General features: G+C 39.3%; 1 protein-coding gene and 1 long non-coding RNA gene across 9 annotated transcripts; one reads left to right on the plus strand and one right to left on the minus strand.

Annotated features, from left to right (window-relative positions):
* On the minus strand, positions 1323–11469 carry C2H8orf88 (chromosome 2 C8orf88 homolog). Of its 6 annotated transcripts, none has more exons than XM_021387255.1 (6): positions 11382–11469; positions 9901–9993; positions 9054–9130; positions 4423–4507; positions 3579–3685; positions 1323–1600 (listed from the first exon to the last, which is right to left on the minus strand). In XM_021387255.1, exons 2-6 carry the CDS (start codon positions 9977–9979, stop codon positions 1562–1564), a joined length of 387 nt encoding a protein of 128 aa, XP_021242930.1. In that variant the 5' UTR covers positions 9980–9993; positions 11382–11469; the 3' UTR covers positions 1323–1561. The 6 variants fall into 6 exon arrangements, with proteins under 6 accessions (XP_021242930.1, XP_021242928.1, XP_021242926.1 ...); XM_021387253.1 differs by lacking the exon at positions 11382–11469 and adding an exon at positions 11151–11239; XM_021387251.1 differs by lacking the exon at positions 11382–11469 and adding an exon at positions 11105–11169.
* Positions 11360–22346, plus strand: LOC110393860. 3 transcript variants are annotated; one of them, XR_002435231.1, is made up of 5 exons: positions 11360–11451; positions 11588–11669; positions 11756–11799; positions 20058–20137; positions 21136–22346. It is a non-coding gene; the product is annotated as an uncharacterized LOC110393860 (long non-coding RNA). The 3 variants fall into 3 exon arrangements; XR_002435232.1 differs by having other exon boundaries at positions 11588–11649; XR_002435233.1 differs by lacking the exon at positions 11756–11799 and having other exon boundaries at positions 11588–11649.

Raw genomic sequence — 22867 nt, forward strand, 5'->3', positions numbered from 1 at the left:
CTGCAGCCTGTGGAGAGGAGCCTGCAGTGGAACAGGAGGTCTGAAGGAGCTGCTGCCAGTGGGGCTTCATGCTGGAACACTCTGCTCCTGAATGATGGGCCCCATGGTACAGAGCCATATTGGAGCAGTACTTGGAGAGCTGCAGCCTTCGGGAAGCCACCCAAGCAGGATCCATTCAGGAAGGACAGCAGCCTGTGGGAGGTATGCCACGCTGGAGCAGGGGCAGAGAGCAACAATGAAGGAACGGCAGAGATGAAGCGTTATGGACTGACTGCAGCCCTCATTCCTCTGCACTGCTCAGAGAGTGAGGAAGGTAGAAAAGAGTGAATGGAGGGGGAAGGTGTGTCTGCTTTTGTTTCTCACTCTAGTGTGTTAGCAATAGGTAATAAATTACATTAATCTCCCTGGGCTAAGTCTGTTTTGCCCACAACAGTCATTTGAGAGTGATGTCTCTTGTCCTTATCTCGACCCATCTCAATCTCATTGTATTTACTCCTCTTGTCCTTTTGAGGAGGAACAGTGAGACAGGGGCGTGTTGGAGCTTAGGTACCTACTGATGTGAAACCACCAGACTTGCAAACAATATACAAATAGAATGTACTTGCAAGCTAATTTTAACTGACCTACTACTGCTGAGCATAAAAAATGGAATTCAAATATGTTTATTAGCATAGTTGCAGGAAAAAAAAACAGTAACCATGAAAGTCAACTTGAAAGTTTTCTGCACTGTTCTAATTACTATTCAACATAATCTGATTTAGCTCCTGCTACCTTTTGCCACAGGAGTTTAAAACTTGCCTTCACCACCCAAAATACATTATTTAAGGTCTGAACTCAGGTTTTGACTATGATTATATTTGTACAAAATAACTATTATTGATGCTCATCAACTGAAAGTCGTCAAGAAATACTCAAACTTGTTCTCTCTCTTCTAAATACTATTCTAATTGAACAAAAATAAGTTACAGAATCCACTCTGTATTGACATACACTTTATCAGTGTAAGACAAGTAATGAAAAGCTGTCTTGTTTCTTAATGTTGCCCACTGTTTCCACTTAGAATAGAAAGAGCTTTGAGAAATGCAATTGTTAGGCAGTTCTCATGTTTTGTCAACAGGGAGATTTCAAGAGAAGAGAGGGAAAAAAAAAGTTTTAGGAGCACATACCCAGACACATTTGAGATCTAATATAGTGTTTGTTGTTCCATTATCACTGGTAAGAAAGGAGCAAACAGGAAGCCTCAGTCAAGCACTGGTTTAAAGTTTACAGTCAGACAAACAGTAATGCTATGTAACGTAGCCAATTCAAAGAAAAAAAAGAAATCGGTCACACCAAACTGTAAAATAATTTATTTTCACAGCAACTGTATCACCATCTCAGGTACTACAAAGTGGTTTGCCTTTCAAAGCATTCAGGAAATTACAGATAGAAATAGGTATTTCTACAGACTTTGTAAGCTCCTGTGTTCAGATGTAGGCACCCAAGTACCTTTAAAAATCTTTAAGGCCTACATTATACGTAGCTCCTGCACAGATGGATTTCTCATCTTCCAAGCTACCTGTCACTTCTTGCATATGTCAACAAAAGGGTTGCTGTTCTCCTGCAAGACAAACCCTCAAGTTACTTCAGTGATAAGAGACCATTTAAACCAAGTTTCCATGGTTCTGCTTCTAAGACTTTTGTACTCAATGTACACAAATAACTTTGAAGACTAACACGGAGCAAAGCCTCTAAAAGCAGACCCCCACAACCAGTAACATCATCTAATTTCTAGAAACAATAACATAATGATGCATTTACGCCATCTTCCTGCTTACATGGACTATCCTGCCCCAAAACAACCTCATGCACTCCACCCTGGCTTACACCAGCTTTTACTGTATTTTCCCCCTAAGCTAATTACGTGCTATTTAGCTATGTCATAAGCAATTTTAAAGTTCAGTCTTCCCCTTCAATTTCTGCATGGCTCCTCCTTTATCTATGAACGTAACTATGTAAGAGTGTACGTATTATCAACATTAATGTTTTCAAGTGAGAGATTTTTGGCATTTAAATATCTTTAATAGTCTAATTTCCATTGCCTTTAATAGCAGTAAGGTATTGTTTGTGAATTTGATGCTTCAACACACTGCAATCAAACTTGCGGAAGAACTAGCATAAAAACGTTTTTGAGTACTTTATTCCTCAGTTTGCCTTCTAAGGATCTGTGAGTTTTCTAATTAAGTATTCATGCAAACGTATAAAACCTCTTTCCTTGTCATCCCCTAATAACTTGCCCCAGAAACAAGAATACTGTCCAGCACTATTTAAATGGAAGCAACTGTCATACTAAAAATTAATTTCTCAAGATCAAAAATTCACAACAGACTACTGAAGGCACACAGGTAAATCTGACTTAATCCAGCTATGACACTGCAGAAAAATTTTATTTTTCCAGTTGCATTTTTAATTTTGTCTTCTTTTAAATTAGTCATAAACACTATTATAAATAATATTTTATTATTATTGATATTATAAAATAATTTAATAAGATGCAATTGCCACCTGCCTCCAGACTAACAAAGCAAAAATACACATGCATCCTCCCTTAGAAACTCAAAGGACAGAAGGGGAGGGGGGAGGGGGAGGGAATTTTGAAATTCAAAAACTGAAACTTGCCAATCTACAAGCAGGTTTTCAAACAACTAAAACCTTAAAACCTTACTTTAGCTTGTGGACAAACATAACAGGAAGATCTAAAACATAAAATCAATTATACTGTCATACTCAACATTGTTTTTCCAAAGAATAGAGATTTGAAAAGTTTAGAACCGTCTTGAGATGTAGCTAAGACAATATTCATCTGGACACACTTCTGGTAAGAACTCTGAAGAACTGCACCCCGATGCTATCAATAGGGTCATAGCAGCATGCAAGCTGGTTTCACACCAGGAATGTTTCCCCACACATGGCCAGTGGAATGCAAACCACTGTTGTTGTTTCTCTTTGTACACCAGGAATTTGAGAATTATTTCTTCTCCAAGGTTACAGTAGCACTGTTGGATAGCCTTCACATTCATCATTCATTTCTATTCAAAAACTACAGAATATGCATTCTGCAGATGCATGGCTGAGAAATAATGATAACACAAACTGCATTAAGTTCATTAATATGCTTTTCATAGTGAACACTGATGCACAGACAAACATTGGAATCAGAACTTGTCCAAGCCAAACCTTCATCAAGATGATTCTCTTTAATTTTGAAAAGGCAAAGGAATTAAGATAGATATCCAAAATTACACTGCACTATGATTTCCAAATGTAGAGTCGACATGAAATAGACCTGAACTTTTTGCAAAAGAAAAAAAAAAAGGCCTTTTACTTTGAATAGTTTTTGCTACAATGAGATGTCAAACACTGACTGAGAAAAAACTGATGTGCAGAAGTAACAGCGCTGTAACTGCACCATCTGTCTGTTGGAAGTTTTAACTGACTTGGTGGACTAGTCTGAAGAGAAACGTTTCTTACCAAATGCCTAGTAAAAGCCTCCATGTTTGTTTTTTATAGTTGCCCTTTAAATTAAAAAAAACACTTACTGGTTTTTCAAGTACAATTGGATGATCAGGCAGAAACTCTGGCTTCTTTTGAGAGAGAGACACGCTTGAAAGCTCCAGAAGGAAATCTCTGCTGTATTTGATCCTTTCTGTAAATACACACAATTAGCTCAATGTTGATGTTCAATACTCCCAAGTTGAGAGGTCAGAGAACTGATCTGTCTTCTTATTAAAGAGGGACTTAGTTGTACTAAGGGACATAGTTTAGTGGGGAAATATTGGTGGTAGGTGGATGGCTGGACTAGATGATCTTGGAGGTCTTTCCCAATCTTGGTGTTTCAATGATTCCAGATAGCAATTCTGCTTTTATATAAAAATCAGTATTAAAAACAGTACTAATTTAAGTCTGATCTTGTGCATTTGTAGTAAAATACAGAGCACCACAATTCAATTCTATCACATTGACTTAGTAAACACAGCAGACTATTCCAAGCTATCAGGGGTTTGTTTTTAATGCAAAAAAAATGCAAAAAGTGAATCCAATTTTATGCTACAGACTCCCTGTCATTTGTTCAACAAGGAAATGCCACTAATTGGTCTTGGAACCCTTGTAACTCACACAAAAGTGGCATGTTTCTACAAGACCAATAAAACCTAAATTCTACCAGTGGAGGTTTCCCAACTCACTTGTGGCAAACATTTACACTTACATGGAGTGTTACGTGAAACACAGTAATGTTTCACACTGCTTGGAAATTGTGTTATAGATATGAAACAAATCTCTCTCAAAAAAAAAAAACAATTTGTAGCCCACATCCCTTCAAAATTCATTTGTCTTCTACCTAGGAAACACAAATCTGACAAAGATCAGCTTGCAGTACGTTACCTTTTTTTGCATCTAATTCATGCTGTTTGGGTTGAAGAGGCACTGTATTTTGAGACAAGATCTTCATTTCAGTCACTTCAGATAGCTAAAATAGGGAGGGAAAAGTTACCTAAACATTTCATAAAATACAAAGCTTGTTTTTAAAGACCTTAAAATGAGGATATATGTTTCTGGGTTTCTTATTTAAAAGACGTTAAGGCAGAGTTTTAGTATTCAATTTTGCTTTCACCAGTTGCCGATATTTTAGATCTTTCACACTTTCTGTGGACAAGGAAAGAATTTTTTTTAACTTTTTTTTTTAAACTTTTCATAATTAAATTACCATTTTCTTTATTGTATAAGAAGAATATGAATGGAACCAGACGCGCAAAGTAAACTGTAGTCAGAGCTACAGCTGTTTACAACTGATGTGTCTCCAACTTGAAAGATGAAAGTCATAGAGCTGCAGAAAACTGCAAACAGGAATAGGAGTCAAGTAAAATGTCTGAGAGGTTTCACTTGAATTTGTACAGCATTTGTTACTACTGATTATATATAACAAGGGAACAGTTCAACTACCTACAGAGCAGTACAGGTAAGTACTAGAAGGAACACACATATCTGAAACAGTAATCACTTAGACAGAATTTTACAGTGCTACTGCTGGTTCTTAGAAACAACACTATTACCTCCTCCTTCTCCTTTATCTAACCTAGAACACTGCCAGAATCTGCTCTCCTGTTGAATAATAAGAGGAGGACAAAAAGACTTTCCTTAATACGGAATGAGAGATTTGGATTCCCTCGCTTTGTGAGACATTTCATAAGCATCAAGACCCAAGGTTTACAGTGCAATACTGAGTTCCTTCTGGCTGTAAGAACCTTGAAATCAGTATTTTGGAAAGCGTGGAAGCAGTTTCCTCCCCAAAAACTGTTTTGGTTCCTGAAAAGTTCTTGGGTTTGGCCAAGGAATCTTAATCTCATTCTGAGGCAGATGGGGAGGGCAGGGGAGAACTGAGGAAGGACTGGAAATTTTGGAAAGCAGGTCTTTTTAAAACCCAAGATAAAAGAAACCTCCAAAAAACCTTACTTACTGTCATGCAGACCACTACATCTTATACTTCTCTGCATTGACTGTTCATCTTAAGATAGATCTCCCAACCCCCCTCCAAAAAAAAAAATAATTCTTTCATATTCTCTCGAATATCTACATTTCTAAAAAGCAGGATTTTATTTTCTGGACAGAGATAGCAGGCAACACTTTGTACCTTAACTGCACTAGTAGCTTTCATGGTGTGTTAAGCATATTGCAGTCAGAGATAAGAATTACGAAATGGTAAAATATTTCTAGCATTACTCTGCTCATACTTCCATTTTCTGTGGTTGACAGTTATCTTTTCCTGATTTGTCTAGAACTTCCACAGGAAAAAAAAAACCTGAAAATATCTAAGGATTTAGGAAGATTAAGTTAAGAGTCATGCTGCTAATTCTAACTGCTTTCTGATGTCTGAACAGTCATGGCATGTCTTAGCTATTAAAAAGCTCCTTCCTAGTACAGCAAAGGAAGGAGTACTAACACATTCTCAAAGCCAGCAAATTTTAAAGTAATGTGTGAGAGTCTACGCCACCACAAGGGAGTTACATTTCTTCTTGCACCACTGGCATCACAGCAGTCTGCCAACTGCTTTCTAATATCACTATTTATAGTGTGTTTGGTTTTCAACCCAAAATCTAAATCCTGGAGAATCACCACTCCCAAGAACAGCATCCTACATGCTCCCATCTGAAATGCATCTAAGAGAATGGACTTAATCTACAAAGAACAGTCCCAGAGCAGTGCATCTATTTCTCACGCTCTGAAGTTCATTTTTACATTACGCTTAAGAAGTTGCAAGTTAAAACTGACTATTGGAGCCTTTTCAAGCCTTTCTCTCCATCTTCATTAGATGAGGTAGTGGACTCAGCACTCTCCATATCTTTTCTTCCAAAACTTCTTTGTATACCATGAAGGAATAAAAAGAATTCTTTGCTTTAAATTAATCACTGTGCAAAATCAAGGAGAAGCTCTATCTGGATGCTCAGGCACTTACACTCCCTAAATCTCATTTTACCTGCAACAAAGGAAAAGGTAATTTCACAGTTGGGGTTTTTTGCAAGTAGCAGCCATAGAGAAGGCTCCACCTTCAGTACTACCTGGTGAATACCTGAACATTTTCCACATTTTCTTGCATGTCTCAATTATTTTTTTTTAAATCATTTTGTTCATAGATACCTAACTGCTCAAAAACTGACTAGAGAACAGTGTAGAACCTACCACAGTTTGATTTTCCTCCTCCTTGCGAAGTGGAAACACTGCTAAGGTCCTGTTAATGAAATGCCTCCAATATTACAAATCTGACTGGAAACTGTCTAGAATCAAGGCTAATGTCTTCTGCATAAGCACTACCATGATGCTCATTTGAGGAGCTCTTCTCTACAGACTCTAGAACTTATGACTGTAAGTTTCAGACTATAAATTCCTGATGACAGCTTCAAGACTATATATATATATTCATTGTTCTTTAGATTACTCAGAGTTAATGTTAATTCTCCTCACGTGCCATAATGATGATCTATTTTTCCTGGCAGGTATTTAAGCAGCTTTAAGTGGGCACACTAAATACACCAGAGTAAAGTAGTTTGGGGAATTATATTGCCAGATTTTTATCAGTTCCTTCACTGCTTTAGGAACCTCATTTATTAGAGTTGGCTTATTTTGCGTCTACGGATTTTTTCTTGTTTTCCATTACTGGTGTTAGCAGAAAACATGATCTGTTTTACTCTCAACTTCACCTTTTATCAAGCTCTCAAAAGAGTAACCTGCATTTCCTGTGTCCTAACCTATGCTAACTTGAATATTTATTCTTTGATATTTAATAGGAAATCACTACTTAAGATCATTTAGCAATATCAACTGCTATGTCAACATACCCATTTTTCAATGTGCAGTGTGTCCAGTGTTGCTCTCTTTTGTCTTGTGTAAAATTCTAGTTTTGAAGAATAGATTCTTGAAGTTAAATATGTATTTTATTCTAGGAATGGGGACTGAGTCCTGTACTAGGGTCACAAGATCCCCATGCATCACTACTGCTGTGAGGTAGAGGTGCTGCAAAGCTGCATGGAGGAAAAGGATCTGGGGGTGCTAGTTGACAGCTGGCTAAAAAAGAGCCAGCAGTGTGCCCAGGTGGCCAAGAAGGCCAATGGTATCCTGGCTTGTATCAAAAATAGTGTGGCCAGCAGGAGCAGGGAGGTGATTGTAAGGGTGCACCTTAAGTACTGTGTTCAGTTTTGGGCCCCTCAGTACAGGGAAGACAAGTTTCATGTCCAAAGAAAGGCAACAAACCTGTGAAGGGTCAGGAGCACAAGCACTTAGGGGGGCAGCTGAGAAAACTGGGATTGTTAAGTCTGGAGAAGAGGAGGCTCAGGGGAGACCTTATCGCTGTCAGCAACTTCCTGAAAGGACGTTGTGGCAAGGTGCAGGTCAGCCTCTTCTCCCAGTTAACAGTGATAGCATGAGAGGGAATGGCCTTACATTACACCAGGGGAGGGAGGTTCAGGTTGGACACTTAGAAGAATTTCCTCTCAGAAAAAGTGGTGAGGTATTGGAACAGGCTGTCCAGGGAAATGGTGGAGTCACCATCCCTGGAAGTGTTCAAGAGACCCGTAGATGTGGCAATGAGGGACACTGTTTAGTGGGTGTGGTGGTTGACAGTTAGACTAGATGATCTTAAAGGTTTCTTCCAACCTTAATGATTCTATAAACATACAGCTGTGTAATAACACACTGCCTGTTTTTAGAAGATGGAGAACATTTGACAAGATACTGATTTGCACACTATCGTTCTTCAATCAGTCATCAGATTCAGCTCAAGGTACCTTCAGGACTGGTAACTCAATGCCCCTACTACAGAAAATATTCTGTGAGGCTGCTATGCCAGACTCTAGGCTACTGCTGCCTATCAACTCAAATCAGGAAGTTCTCAGAGCGCTAATCAGCTGGTTCTTGGAGCTACCTATGAATCACCTGATAGTCAACATTATTAGAAAGTCTTCTCAATACCCCACAGCAGTGTTAAAACACAAACAACAATAACAAAATCCACCAGTCCATCAAAGAAATGCTGTGCATAGCTAAATGTAGCGGAGTACTGAAGAAATTAAGGACTACAGCATTGCTGTCCACAGGACTACTCTATAAAAGTAGTTAATTCTTCTACATACACATAGCTCAAGAGACAAGCATAATTGTTAAATTCCCCCCTTGTGATCAAAGACAAATATGTAGCAGTACTAAGTTCAGAGTTTATAGGACAGGTTGCCAACACCTAGACTTTAGCAACTACCTGCTCTCCTCCTACATTTAAAAAAAAAAAAAAAAAAAGCAGCTTCCAGAAGCTTCATGCAATGAGAACAACGTGCTTATTAAACCCATGCTAAAACAAAAGGACAAAGGAACAGATACTTTGCCTACCAAAAATTCAATGTTTTCAAGATCATTCAATGGAGAGTAAACAAAAGCCACACAGACATTCAGAAGACTGACATAAGTAACTGTTAAGGCAGTTTTCAGACACCTTCATCAGCTTCGTCATTTAGTATTTACTCAGTACTCACCCAGTCAACCTTATTCTGCAAACATACGTGAGCGTTGCTAGGCAGTTCAGCCTGAAAGTTGAAAGCAACTTCTGATGCTGGTGACGACGAGTGAAAACATTAAAAAAAAAAAAAAAAAGTACTGTAAATATCATCTGCCTTTTTTATTTTGTGATACTTGCCTCCAGGGCATTACTGAAATTGAACTGCAAAGAGATTACACAGGAATTTATTTATTCACACATTAAAAACTATAACTCACCATAGGTCCAATTTTCCATTTCTTCCGCGAATTTTAACACAAAATGAAAGTTTATACAATTACTTAGTTTCTTTCTGATGCTGGCACTGTTTCTCTGGCCACTACAGATTTCTAACTTAGTAACAGCTTCAGTAATGTAATACACAAAATGAATAAACAGCTTTAAAAAAATAAAAAATAAAAAATAAATTATACCTACACCTGATACAAATACTGCACGGTATTTGGTGGGGTTTTTTTTGTGTTTTTACACTAACCTGTATGAAGGCTAGATAACAATGCAGTAAAATTAAACAACAATCTGTTAAATTAAGTGCTTTTAATGTTTTCAACAGAAGTAGTCAACTAAACCAAGAATCCAAATTTAATAGAGAGGCCCAATTTAGTTGCCTACAGTTTGCCAGAATTTCAGATTCAAAACCAGAGAACCTGACGTAGTTTAAACTTAGATTTAATCACAGAGACTATATGGAAAGACCAACACACAGCACAACAGCTATACATTACTGTAGTTTGAATAAATTAATTTTAAAAATCCAAGAAACCTTACACACCCTTCAAATCTCCTTAAAAGAAACTGAGGTTTTGGCTTAATGAGCTACTCACCTTGTTTAGAAGACAGATGGGACACAGGTCGTGCTGGCTGAAGGGATTTGCCAACAAACTGTTGAGCTCCCTTTAACATTCTGAAGTGCCACACTTTAAAAAAGAAGCAGTATAAATAAGTAAATCAATTCAAAGGAAACTATCAAGTTCATGAGTTGAAACTGTAGAGATACTGCGCAATTCTGATGAGAAGCAAAGTAGTTAGGCTATCCAGTATTATTTCCCACTTCAACTGGTCTTTGCATTATAGAAAAATAATTAAGAAAAATCTGATCATTTACTACATTATAAACTTTTGAACATCGATTATGTTGGAAAACTGTTACTTGAAAATAATAGTTCTTTGTGAATGCATTCATATCTAGCAAACCAAGTGCCAGGTACTACCTGAATTAAAACAGTTAACAAAACTAGGAATTCCCTTGTGTTACTACCTTCTCAACTTAAGAAAAAAAAGGCTGAAAAATTGTAGACAAAAGCAAGAATGAAAATTCCTGCAGAATGAACTGAGACCACTGACCTGGAAGATAAATTTCATTTTATCTAGAACAGGAATGCTTCCTTAAGGCTATATTCTAGATACTAAATATGCACACAAAGCAATGCAGTAGTGGTATGTGCTGCATCAGAAGGTGGAAAAAGAAAAAAAAAAGCTTTCCCTGTGCCCTATCAATGACATATACATGCTTTTTCAAAATGAGAAAAAAGAATAATTAAGAGGCTGGCAGTTTCTACAATGAAGCAAATGTTTTTGAAAAGCATTCTCCTGTCGATAAAAACAAGATCGCTTGTAGCGATGACAAACATTCTGCTTCTCCTCCTTGCCTCCAGATTTTGAAGAGAAGGGTGCCTACAAAACCACCATCTCAAAGCAAATAAAGAAACTCTAAGGGCAATCTAAGAAGGGATGAGATCAATTTCGGTGTTAAAATAGCTCAATTTTGTCCTTTTAAAGTCCTGTGAGTATAAGGATGAGGCTACATGAGATCTCAACACGTCACCCAGCCTAACCTTCTGTATTCATACAGTATTCTGTCTTTGCGATATCAAGAAAAGCAGAGCAAGATTGGCGTTAGCAGCTGAGGACACTGCCTCCACGACGGAGCGTTACTCCAAGGCACCTGCCACAGCCGAGGCCTTCTCGCACAGCCTACGGGCCAGCCCGGGCCAGCTCCCCTTCTCTCGCCTGCCACCCGCCGCTCACCATCTCCCCCCGGCCCCCTGCGGGCCATGAGGATCCCGCTGCTCACCTCCAACCGCCTCCCGGGACGGCCGCCCGAGCCCCGTGCCCCTCAACCCGCCCGCCCCCAGCCGGGCCCTCGCCGCAGCCGTTGAACAGTCGCTGAGCGCTGCCCGCGCCGTGCCCGGCGGGACTGCGCCCCGAGCTGCCTCGTAAAGCTACCCCTCCTACAAAGCGCAGCCATGTCTCTTTGGGGCCTTACAGCAGAAATAAGGAGAAAGTGAGTGACTTTTGTACACACCCGTGAGGCCTCCCCAGGTACAGCCCTCCTCAGTGAAGAAGAAAACCCACAGGCCTGAGAGAGCAGTCAGGTGCGGTTTGGGAATTGGAACCTGCAGCCCTTGCCAACCTGCCCAGCCACACCAGCGGCACCAGGGAGGAGCTGCCAGCTGCTCACTTACACGTGGTGGTGCCCTGCTTTGGAATTAAAATGTGTTTCTGTTACAGCACGGCATCAGCAGAGGATCAGTCCTGCCAGCTCCCAAGGAGACAGATCAAAATTTGCTGATGTTAGTTTCTTAGATTCCAGGTCATCACCTGATTTATGTTACTTAAGTACACAATGCCAATGAAAAATCCTTAACTTCTTAGATCTTTTTTTTTTTATTTTAATAGATAGATTTCATAGCACTTACTCTGACTCCAAAGGCTCAGAATAGGTAGGTAACATCACATACGCAAGTTGATTACATAAACAGCAAGTACTTAAATAAGGAGTATTTAATTACTAACATTGTTAAGATTTACAATACTAGTTTTCATGTATAAAGACTTCTTTTGTTCCACCAAGCATCCTGCTTTTTCTTCGCTGCCATCCCTGAATCGTTTTTCTTAAGTCAGATGAGCAAAGTTGGATACTGTCCCTGAAATGGAGGCTAAAAGATAAAGGTGTCATGCTCCCGTAGTCTTTTCTCATAACACACCACCTTCCAGTTAGATTCCTGCGATCCAGCACACCACCACATTCTTAAATGGGTGGAGTACCTCTTCAAACTTGCTAACTTCCTGCCATTTAAAGTATGGTTTGAAGTCATCTCTCCCAAGTGTATTATTACTTTATTCTCAGACATATCATGTTTCTTCTGGCCCATGTCATCTGTTCTCCCAGGATTATCGTGTAAAACAGTTATTTCCCTGTCCAGATCAACCTTCTCCCTTAGCTAAACCAGTGCTAATTATTAATTATTAATATGTAAGTGCACATAAATATTACATGTCTGCTGCTGCTCCAGAACAGTTCCTGACAGGAAAGTCAATGGGGCAACCAAGATAAAGCTGCATTTTTTTTTCTCAGGGCTGTTGCAGTTTTGAAATAAGTGTGTCAGGTGCTGCAGAACACTTCCATACGATCAACACAGCTCTTCTTGTGGTTGACATATCAAAATGACGTTATGTACAGTGATGTAGTTTCACGTCCTTCTAGTATTCTTGTAGGTTTCGATATGCTAAGGATGAATTAAACAGTAAAAGCCTTACTGGTATATTTCAGAAAGGTTGTGGGCTGTGCTGCTGCTGTTAATATACAAAGGAAGGATAAGAGGGCAGGGGCAGAAATGGGGTACAGTGTGCCAGATAATTTGAAAGCTTGTTGCATCTGGTCCTGCTGGGAAGATGGGAATATTAGTGCTGGTAATGGCTGGTTTTTGAGGCGCTGATTATCCCAGCAGGAATAGTTATCACCTCACACGTTGCCACCCTGACTTGGCAGTGGCAGGAGTAGCGGTGAGGCCAGCTTTCCAGCATTCTGGCGTAGGCAGAGGGAGCACTGGACCACAGCCATTTCACAGAGCCCAGCAACCTGCTGTCTTAAGCCACCACTTATTTTGCTTAGAGGGGATCCTGCTTCTGACTGTGGTAAATGGAAACATAAGTTGCTTTGTCCACTTTATTAGCTGCCTCCCAGTTTCCCTGGTGCTGGTTCCACCCTAGCAGAAATTTCTGCTTCATTTGATGTTATTTATGTTCTTACATTATGGGTTGATAGTCCAGTGATGTCTCAAATACCCGATACAAATAATTTGAAGAATCGACATATAACCCTTAGTTAAGGATTATATACAGCAAAATAGAAATATTACAGCTTTTATTGATGCATGAGCAAAATTAAATTCTAAAGGAAAAACAACAACAAAAAAACCTCGGTGAACTAATAGATTTCTTTTTCTTTTTTTTTAACAAACTTTTTGTGCTCCTGAAGTCTAGATTTGAAAGTCGCACAATCACACTTACTCTTTTTACTAGATACAGTTCAGGAAAGCATAAAGCACTTACAAAAATCAGTATCCATAATGCACATGTAAAAATGAGCAATTGCACATCTAAATGAGCATGTAATTGTAATTTTACATTATCTTCCAAATGAATGGCACTTGGTAGCAAAGTGATGGTGTTGTGCTAAAATGAAAGGACTCTCAGGCTAGCCTGGGGGCAGACTTGTAGTTGCAAGTTTTAAAAGACCTTTTCAGAGTAATTTGTAATTCAGTTGTGCAGCCAGGTGTAATCGATCTACTTGCATGTGTAATTGCAATTCATTCAGCAGTCCTTGTTTAGGAGAGATTTTTTTTTCTAAAGCCTATCTCAAAGTAACTTCATCACACATCAAAGAAACGTGATTTCCAATGCCGCATGTTTTCATTAGTCAGTCACTAGAAAAAAACACTGGAAGACAAATATGTGTGTATATGTATAAGCGTGCATACAGAATATTTTGGTTGTATCTTGGTGAAGTGGCTACTAGTGACTTGTCACTAGTTTTTTCCTTATCACTAGCACAAAGAATGCAAAAGCTTTTTTACCCCCATCTGATCCTGAAGTTGACCTACTGACTATAAAGATGTTGTCCTCTTGTTTTTCACAGAGTTGAGAATTCAGAATACCAATAATGATGATTAATTGTATTCTTATTGATTAGAGAAAATGTTAAATTAAAAGCAGGAACTTATTGGTGCATCTGAGGAGCGGCCTTATGAGGAGTGGCTGAGAAACCTGGGAGGCTCAGAGGTGACCTTATTGCTCTCTATAGCTACCTGAAGGGAGGTTGTAGTGAGCTGCGGGTCGGCCTCTTCTCTTGTGTAACTAGCGATAGGACGAGAGGGAATGGCCTCAAGTTGTGCCAGGGGAGATTCAGGCTGGACATTAGGAAATACTACTTTTCTGAAAGAGTGGTCAGGTGCTGGAATGGGCTGCCCAGGGAGATGGTGGAGTCACCGATCCTGGAGGTGTTCAAGAAACATTTAGACATTGTGTTGAGGGACATGGTTTAGTGAGAAGTATTGGTGGTGGGTGGATGGTTGGACTGGATGATCTTGTAGGTCTTTTCCAACCTTGGTGATTCTATGATTCTGTGATTCATTTAGTGCCTACAAAACATGTAACCAAAGGATGTTTGAATGGTAATGATCACTATATAATACTGCACCAAGTACATTAATATATGAAAATATATTTTCTTCACATACAAAACTTTCACTTCTGTCAACTCTCATGCTTTTCTTGGATTAAAATTTTAAGCTTTTCTTTAAAGTTAATTTTCTGGGATCATAATTTTAACAGAATCTCAACATTTTTCTTCCAATTTTCTAATCACTGTAAATATGAAGAAAAATCTTGAAAACACAGTTCAAAATCATCACAAAAAATAACAATAAATCCCCAAAGAGCACATAAAAATAATTTAGAAATAAGTATACAAAAGATACATACAAACTAAACAATCATTATTTTGGGAAAGGACTGCCTTGCTCATCTCTTATCACTGAGAGATGGCAGTACTGAATTATAAAACTTAACTACTGCACCTTATCTGAACAGTGCGTTCAGGATTGTATGAACTGAATGTTCTCAGTGACTGCAGACACTGAGCATTTTAATTTCAACTGACCTTAATTTGTAGGCTCTGAGAATCACCTGCTGTTCCTCCTTCACAAAGAGGATCCCAGAAGCTACTGGCAGGAAGACAAAAAGGCAGAAATGTCATAGAAAACACAGAATCCATCCGTTACAGAGGTTTTACATCAGCATCTGTTGTCACTACCAGGACCAGCACTGGTGCTCCCCACTTCTCAGAGTTGCCCTTTTGATTTTCAGAAGCTCAGCTGTCTATCTGTTGAAGAAACTAGCCTATGGAGGGCACATCTCAGATACAGAGCTGTATTTTGATACAAGCACATTGGATAATGTGGAAGAAGATGGCATGGGACAGTTGATCCTAGAGGAGCAAAACTGCTGGATTGCAGTTAACGGCTTAACAATCTTTGTGTATGCGGGAAGATCTTGATATTTTCTGCCAGTCTATGGATATATCTACTGTTTGCTTATTTTGTACTAACAAAAACGTAAGAAAATCTAGAAAAAATTCGTGGGTGTACAAATCTTCAACTAAGAATGAACGAGTGAATTAAAATTCATCCACATCTGTTGTTTCCAGACCAAAGTTTTGTAGTCTATGTACACAGACACCTAGTAGTACAGAGATTAATAGAATATATTTAGATATATATAGTTATTGTGTATTTTTATATATGCACAGGAAAAGAGACTTATGCATTTCATAGTTCATAATATCTTGGAAGAGTTCCATTTGCTTTGGGAGAATGGAATTTTGAAATTGTGGCTGAATTTAGTGAAAATTTTGCACTTTTTTCCCCCCAGGTTTGGGCCAGAATTTCATCTGTTATTTGTATAGATTCCCTTTGAGTTTTTTTCTATCTGATACATCTATCATAGCTGAATTACAAGACCTTTTTACTTATACTGGAGTCAGTCTCTGAATTTTAAAAGAAACTTCAAGAGAAATCTGCTTATGTTCCAATAGTATGTAAAATTTTGCTTTCCAGTATTTCACCTATGGGAATTAGTTTTAGTTCATACACTGATTGAGATTACTGTCATAGCTTTTAATACCAGGAATACAAATGACATAACTAAGACATTGCCACTTCAGATTGAGACTGTACAACGTGGTTCAACAATTGCCACCCAAACCTGTACTGACAAGTCAACATACAATAAAATGGAGACAAAAAAGTCAAGACCAAGAGAATAACAAAAAGAAAAGGGCAACATTTGGAATGTGATGCAAGGAATCCCTTTTTCACCAATTCTGCCAAAGCATGGTTAATGTAAAAATTACAGACATCACAGTGATGCATTCATATTTCTGAGGACCGAGATAATCTATTTATGTTACAGCTGTGGGGAAAAACAGTTATTAAAATTGTTGACAATTTTATTTATAGACCAAATAGGGAGTACAATTCCAACATAATAAAACTGTTACGTGTTCAGGTGTGTATATACATATGAGGGTAAGAATGACATTAATGAAGATTCATCCCCTGTCACACACCTTGGGAAATCTCATTTTCTTTGTCATCCTAAAATATATTTTTGTAAAATGGTTAAATAGAAGTTACTAACTACTGAAAGTAAAGAATTCTGACCTCCTTTAGCTTTTCCTCCTTGTAAAGTAGGGCTGTCTTATAAGAAATCGGAATAAAGTTTCTGACTTATTCAAATTGTAATTTACTCACAAGAAGAAGAGATTAATATTTCTATAGCTTTTAAGTATCTGTCTTAAATCAGTTCACTCTGTTTTTCTGGGTGGTGGTGTACATGTAATACACTGACAAACTCTCGGTCACACGCTGATGTTTCATGTAACATGTCATCTCTGGTTTTGTGTTCTTCTATGTGTATGTGTCTTTGGTTTTTAAAAGCACTGTACAGCAGAAGTGCTTTCCAGTCCTTTCTGTCTGCACCTGTATTTACTTATACTCCAAGACAGGTAATGCATCATGTCATACCCAGCAGATATGTTCTAATCTTGGAAAAGGACAGTGAGAACTACTGCAGCACCCTGCAGCTTCTTTCTAATTCACACTTCCAATTCCCGCTGGAAGCAGGGCAAGAAAGAAGTGGGGGATGAGCCTCAGTCTTGTCCTGCAGCAGAGTCTGGAGCGTATACCTACCCATAGCACAGATATAACCTGGCTGTCCTGTGTACTGTCCAAGACTGCAAATGAAAGAACATCATTCTGTGTTTCACTGCCTGGAACTAAAATCCCTTGCCAGGCAAACTATCTTGAGAGAACCAAGTTAGTACATTGGAGGGATCTGGGAAATAACAGCTAAGAGGAATAAAGTCTAGCATTTAGCAGCCTTCTTTTCTCCAGCAGAAACAGTCAGTGAAATAACTCACTGCCTGGGCTGGGATTCCTTGCAACAGGAGCTAATTATCAGAAGTGGGAAGGCTCTGGCAAATGTAGAATACTTTGTAGTAGTGGGGTGCAGTAAGGGAAAAGGTGAGGCTTGGCATTCCCTCCTGGAGATTACCCAGCTAATAGAAGACAGAAACTGTACAGTTTATGTTCCAGTACACTCAGCATTTACTTACTGTCAGTCATCTAATCTTGCCACTTCATTGTAGCAGTGGGCCCATCAATTTAGTCTGCTGACGTTACTCAGGGCAGAAGGTTCTTTAGGCCAAGATTTTCTCACCCACATACTCTGAGTCTTCTCCTGTAACTTACTGTGCGCTTCTTAAACACCAGCAAAGTTAGGGGAAAAGCAGAAGTCACCAAACAGCAAATAAAAATAGGGAGCAGAAGCAGGTCAGAAACAAAATCATTGTCAATCTCATCAACTAAACATAGGTTTAATTAAAAGTACAGAAAGCAAAAGCAGTGCCTAGTAAATTTACCCTGTAACAGAAGCCCTACAACCACCACAGGAATCAAAAATAATTTGATTTTTTTGCATATACTAGTCCTTAGTGTGTGCACTGGGAAAAGTTCACTGCCCACAAAATGATAACCTGATGTCTCTTCCATTATTGAGAATGAACACAGTATTTTTATGGCCCCCTAACCGGCACAACTGAAAGGGTTTTAGATTCATCTTACTAAAAATAAGAAGAAAACATGAAAAAGTCAGATCAGGTTCTCATTTTCATGTAGGAAATACTGTTTCTTAATTAGTCCCTTCCCTGAACATATACTACTTACATCTCTGTGAGGATATTTTATCACTTTCTTCTTCCTTTGCTTGCTCTCAATAATCAGCATTAGCAATGGTCCAATACACTTACTGCAGTGTTAAATGTATATATATATATTTATATATATGAGCTATTGTGGGCATAACGAGAATAAAAATTGTTCTGTGGTAATATCTTTTGCTTCAGGGCTGCAAGCTCTTGCTCCTACCAGTGCACTGTAACTACTGTGACTCGCTAGCCTGGCTTTTTCTCAGGCTCAGCAACGGGCAGTGTCACACAACACAGGGCCATGCTGTCTGTGCGTGACAGAAGCATTGATTTTTCTGCATTCAGTGAAGCATAAGATAAGAGTTCTCCACACTTAACCTGCCCTGTCTTCTTAATGCTAAAAGCGTAGGAAAATTCAGTAGTTCATTTGACAGAGTCTGAATTAGATGAGGCAACAGTATTCCTTCTTTAACTCACAGTGGAGAACTATGAACTGGAAAGCTTTCACTTCCTCCCAGAATGAGATATATGCCAAGCTTTTGGTTTGGAGTTCCTTAAATATATATATATATATAATATATATATATATTTTTTTCCCCCAAGCCAATTGCATTGAATTGTGGGAATTTTTGCTTTACTTCCAGACCGTTTCTAATCTGAAACAGAAAGGCTGCAGAGTGTTTTGGGGTAGTTTGATATGAAGTTGTTTTAAAATCACAGTATATTTAATCATTACCTTCTCTGCATTTTACTTTAAAACAAAGAAGAAGAAATATATTCTCATTATTACCAGAACTATATAGTGTGATAACTATAGGCCATTTCTGCTTTTGCAAAATAAATTACAGTATGTTTGCACATCTGAGGTTTTACTATAAATAATATCTGCTACATCATATATTTTTAAATTGGGGGAAAAAAACCCACTCATTTGGAAGGTCTGTGTCTTCTTCACTCTCAGTCTTGTGACATGTTGGTTTGCCGCAAGGACCAGTCAGCAGGCCCTATTTTATACCAGTTCTGTTACTGGTGACAGGACGTTTTGAACAAAACTGGAACTATTTTGAATGGAAATGCAGATTCTGCTGATTTTTTCAGGACACCTACGGTATCTTGCCTGTTCAGCAATATGTAAATGAGACCACTAAAGTGTTTTTCTAATCAGAATAAAATTAATGAATCTGGGGACAGTTCTCATGCTATCCCTGTAGAAGACAGTATGTACACAGTGATGGTTACAGTGATGAATGTTTTATTAACCTTATCAGGGCTGGTAAAGAATCACAGAAATCACAGACTGGTTTGGGTTGGAAGGGACCTTTAAGATCACCTAGTTCCACCCCCCTGCTACAGGCAGGGACACCTCCCTCTAGACCAGGTTGCTCACAGCCCCATCCAGCCTGGCCTTGAATGCTTCCAGGGAGGGGGCATCCACAGCCTCGCTGGGCAACCTGTTCCAGTGTCTCACCACCCTCACAGTAAAGAATTTCTTCTTAATATGTCTAGTCCAAATTTACCCTCTTCCAGTTTAAAACCATTTCCCCTCGTCCTGTCACTACATGCCCTCATAGAAAGTCCCTCCCCAGCTTTGCTGTAGGCCCCCTGCAGGTACTGGAAGGCCGCTATAAGGTTCCCCCGGAGCCTACAGAAGGCTGACTGCACACAAACTTGGGAAGAGATTAATGTCTAACAGTGATGATAACACTTTATTTGCACGTGAGAGATCTCTGGCCAAAATCTAAGCCATTTGGGCTATGATATTTAATTTATTCTGTACCATGCATGCATTTTTTACCAGTTTTGCTCAACTCCATTATCATCCAGATGCCCAGTTTAGAGGATCTAAATATAACATTACATAGCTATGTAAAGGGGGAACACGCAGGGAGCATGAGCATGCTCAAATCTCAGAGAGGGCTCTTGTTTCCACAGGTATTGCAGCTCCTTGATGTTTGACATAATAAGAACCAAAACAGAAATAAAAGACAGTTAAATGTTAAGAGATGAAAAAGGTAAGTTAAATATAAATACATAAAGCATGTTTTCCAGTATGTTGACCTTGCCATTAAAATAACAGTAGTGCACATTTATAGGGTACAGTACCATTTTCTGCCTCCTAAATAACAAAGGTGCATAAGCTGTAAGTAGCACTGTAGGCTCTTACAGCCCTCCTCAGCACCGATTAGGGCTGGCCGAGTAATTTTTTGATAGGAAAAAATCAGAGAATGCCAGTTTAGCAAACTCACATTTCCAAAAGGAAGACTCCTAAGGTGACTGCATTTCCAAAGAAATACAGACACAGACCTCTTGAATACCTACATGCACTCTGTTGGCTCACCTGGAGCTACTCAGAGTGCTGTGCTGTGCAGCCTGCTCAGGGTACAGGCTCCAAGCTTGCAGAGCTTCACAGTACCTTTCAAGATGATATTCAATAGAAGTTTTATTAAAGATTCATTTCTTCAAGGTGCTTTATGTTTTATCTCTCTGAAATGGTTCAAAGTTATGATTGGTATACTATAAAGGCATCCCTTAAATTGGCAAAAAATTCAAGCATTTAATGAATTTAACTTGAGACTGGAATATATTACATATAGTAATATCAGTTACGGATTAAAAAATGAAAACCTCAAGAAAAGTATGTCAACCTCATCACAATAATAAAAATAACTCAGTATTGCATACGTAAAATGTTAGGGGTAAGTACCGTAAAAACAAATTTTTTATTTTCTGTTTAGGTAATTACACTGATTTTTTTTTAAGACAGAAATGAACACATGGCTAGAGAGAAACGTGTGTGTAAGAGGCTTCATGAAATACCAGGAAGGCAGCATGCTGTGCCTTTAGGCCTGGACCTCTAAGCCTAACAGTATCTTCATTCTCACTGAATTTCTACTCAAAACAGTCTTGACATTTCTTCACACATCACTTTCCCTAGTAAATATTCCAAGAGAAATAAGCAACATGTGCTCTGAGGTGTTTTTCTAACCTCAGTGCTCTGTCTCTCCTCTAGCTTTTTAGACAATGGGAAACACTCAACTTCAAGCTGGAACTACAGCCGTGTCATTACAAATTGATATAAAGCTATGAAAAAGGACTAGCATTGTTTTTACTTGGAAATAAATTGTTGTTTCTTCACAACCAGGTACACTTTTGTTGGCTAAAACCTTAATATACAACTGTTCTAATGAACTCATCATGTTTCTCATAGAGTTTTGTCTTTCAGCCATTGTTTATAGTGTTGTTAATAAAACCATTTGATAATCATTTTACTAAATCAATGGAATGACATAAAACCCCCCAAGATCAGAAATTTCCAATCCGTTACACTGTCACAGCCGTTACGTTTGTTCACAAGGTTTAGGTGAATGCTTTTCTTGCTAATAACCTGTTAAAAAGGAACCATAAAAAAGGCTATACAAGTCCAGGTCAAAGATCTGTATCCCACAGTACTCTTCCGGAAAAGCTGGCAGCCCATAGCTTGGACAGGTACACTCTTTGCTGGGTAAGGAGCTGGCTGGAGGGCCGGGCCCAGAGAGTGGTGGTGAATGGAGTTAAATCCAGCTGGCGATGGGACACGAGTGGTGTTCCCCAGAGGTCAGTGCTGGTGCCTGTCCTCTTCAATATCTTTATTGATGACCTGGATGAGGGCATTGAGAGCACCCTCAGTAAGTTTGCAAATGACACCAAAGTGGGAGGAAGTGCCTGGGGGTAGGAACACCCCACAGAGGGACCTGGACAGGCTGGATTGCTGGGCTGAGGCCAATGGCAATGCTGCAGGCTTGGGGCAGAGTGGCTGGAAGACTGTGTGAAAGAAAGAGACCTGGAGGTATTGGTTGACCCTCATCTGAACATAAACCACCAGTGTGCTCAGGTGGGCGGAAGGCAGTGGCCAATGGCATCCCAGCTTGTATCAGAAATAGTGTTGCTAGCAGGAGCAGGAAATTGATCATCCTTCTGTACTCAGCCCTGGTGAGGCCACACCTCAAGTACTGTGTTCAGTTTTGGGCCCCTCACTGCAAGAAAAGATGTTGAGGCCCTGGAGCATGTCCAGAGAAAGACAACAAAGCTGTGAGGGGTCTGGAGCACAAGACTTAGGAGAAGCAGCTGAGGGAGCTGGTATTATTTAGTCTGGGTAAGAGGAGGCTCAGAAAAAACCGTATCACTCTCTACAACTACCTGAAAGGAGGTTGTGGTGAGGTGGGGTGTTGGCCCCTTCTCCCATGTAACTGGCAACCGGACTAGAGGGAACGGCCTCAAGTTGCACCAGTGGAGATTCAGGTTGGATGTTAGGAAATTTCTTCTCTGAAAGAGTGGTCAGGAACTGAAGTGGGCTGCCCATGGAGGTGGTGGAGTCACCATCCCCGGAGGCATTCGGTAAATGTTTAGATGTTGTACAAAGCAACAAGGGTTAGATGGGAAATATTTGTGGTAGGTGGACGGTTGGACTGGATGATCTTGGAGGTCTTTCCCAACCGTGGTTATTCCGTTATTCTGTTTAGCTCAAAGACCTTTTTCCAAAAGCAGCTAACACTGAATGCCTACAGATGAATGTAAAAGCACAGAAAGTGATACAGGGATGCCTCCTCACAGACCTTTCCACTCAGCTTCCAGGGGAGCGTAGAGGATGAGCTGCTAGTTCATCAGGCTAACAAGTAGCTGCATTGTTCTAAAAGAAAAGCCTCTTTGTGATTAAAGCTGTAAGAAACTGAGTCTAGATATCTTTCTCCTTGGCTCAGATAACC

Source organism: Numida meleagris, chromosome 2 (genome assembly GCF_002078875.1).
Source record: "Numida meleagris isolate 19003 breed g44 Domestic line chromosome 2, NumMel1.0, whole genome shotgun sequence".
Classification (NCBI taxonomy): domain Eukaryota; kingdom Metazoa; phylum Chordata; class Aves; order Galliformes; family Numididae; genus Numida; species Numida meleagris.

Excerpts from the sequence above, each read along its gene's own strand:
- C2H8orf88 (XM_021387251.1), bottom strand. The coding sequence starts at position 11,132 with ATGGCCCGCAGGGGGCCGGGGGGAGATG. Across the intron at positions 9,994-11,104 it reads CAGGGGGCCGGGGGGAGATG|TGTGGCACTTCAGAATGTTA; the intron begins GTGAGCGGCGGG and ends TCTTTTTTAAAG. Across the intron at positions 1,601-3,578 it reads CAATTGTACTTGAAAAACCA|GAGAACAGCAACCCTTTTGT; the intron begins GTAAGTGTTTTT and ends TTTGTCTTGCAG.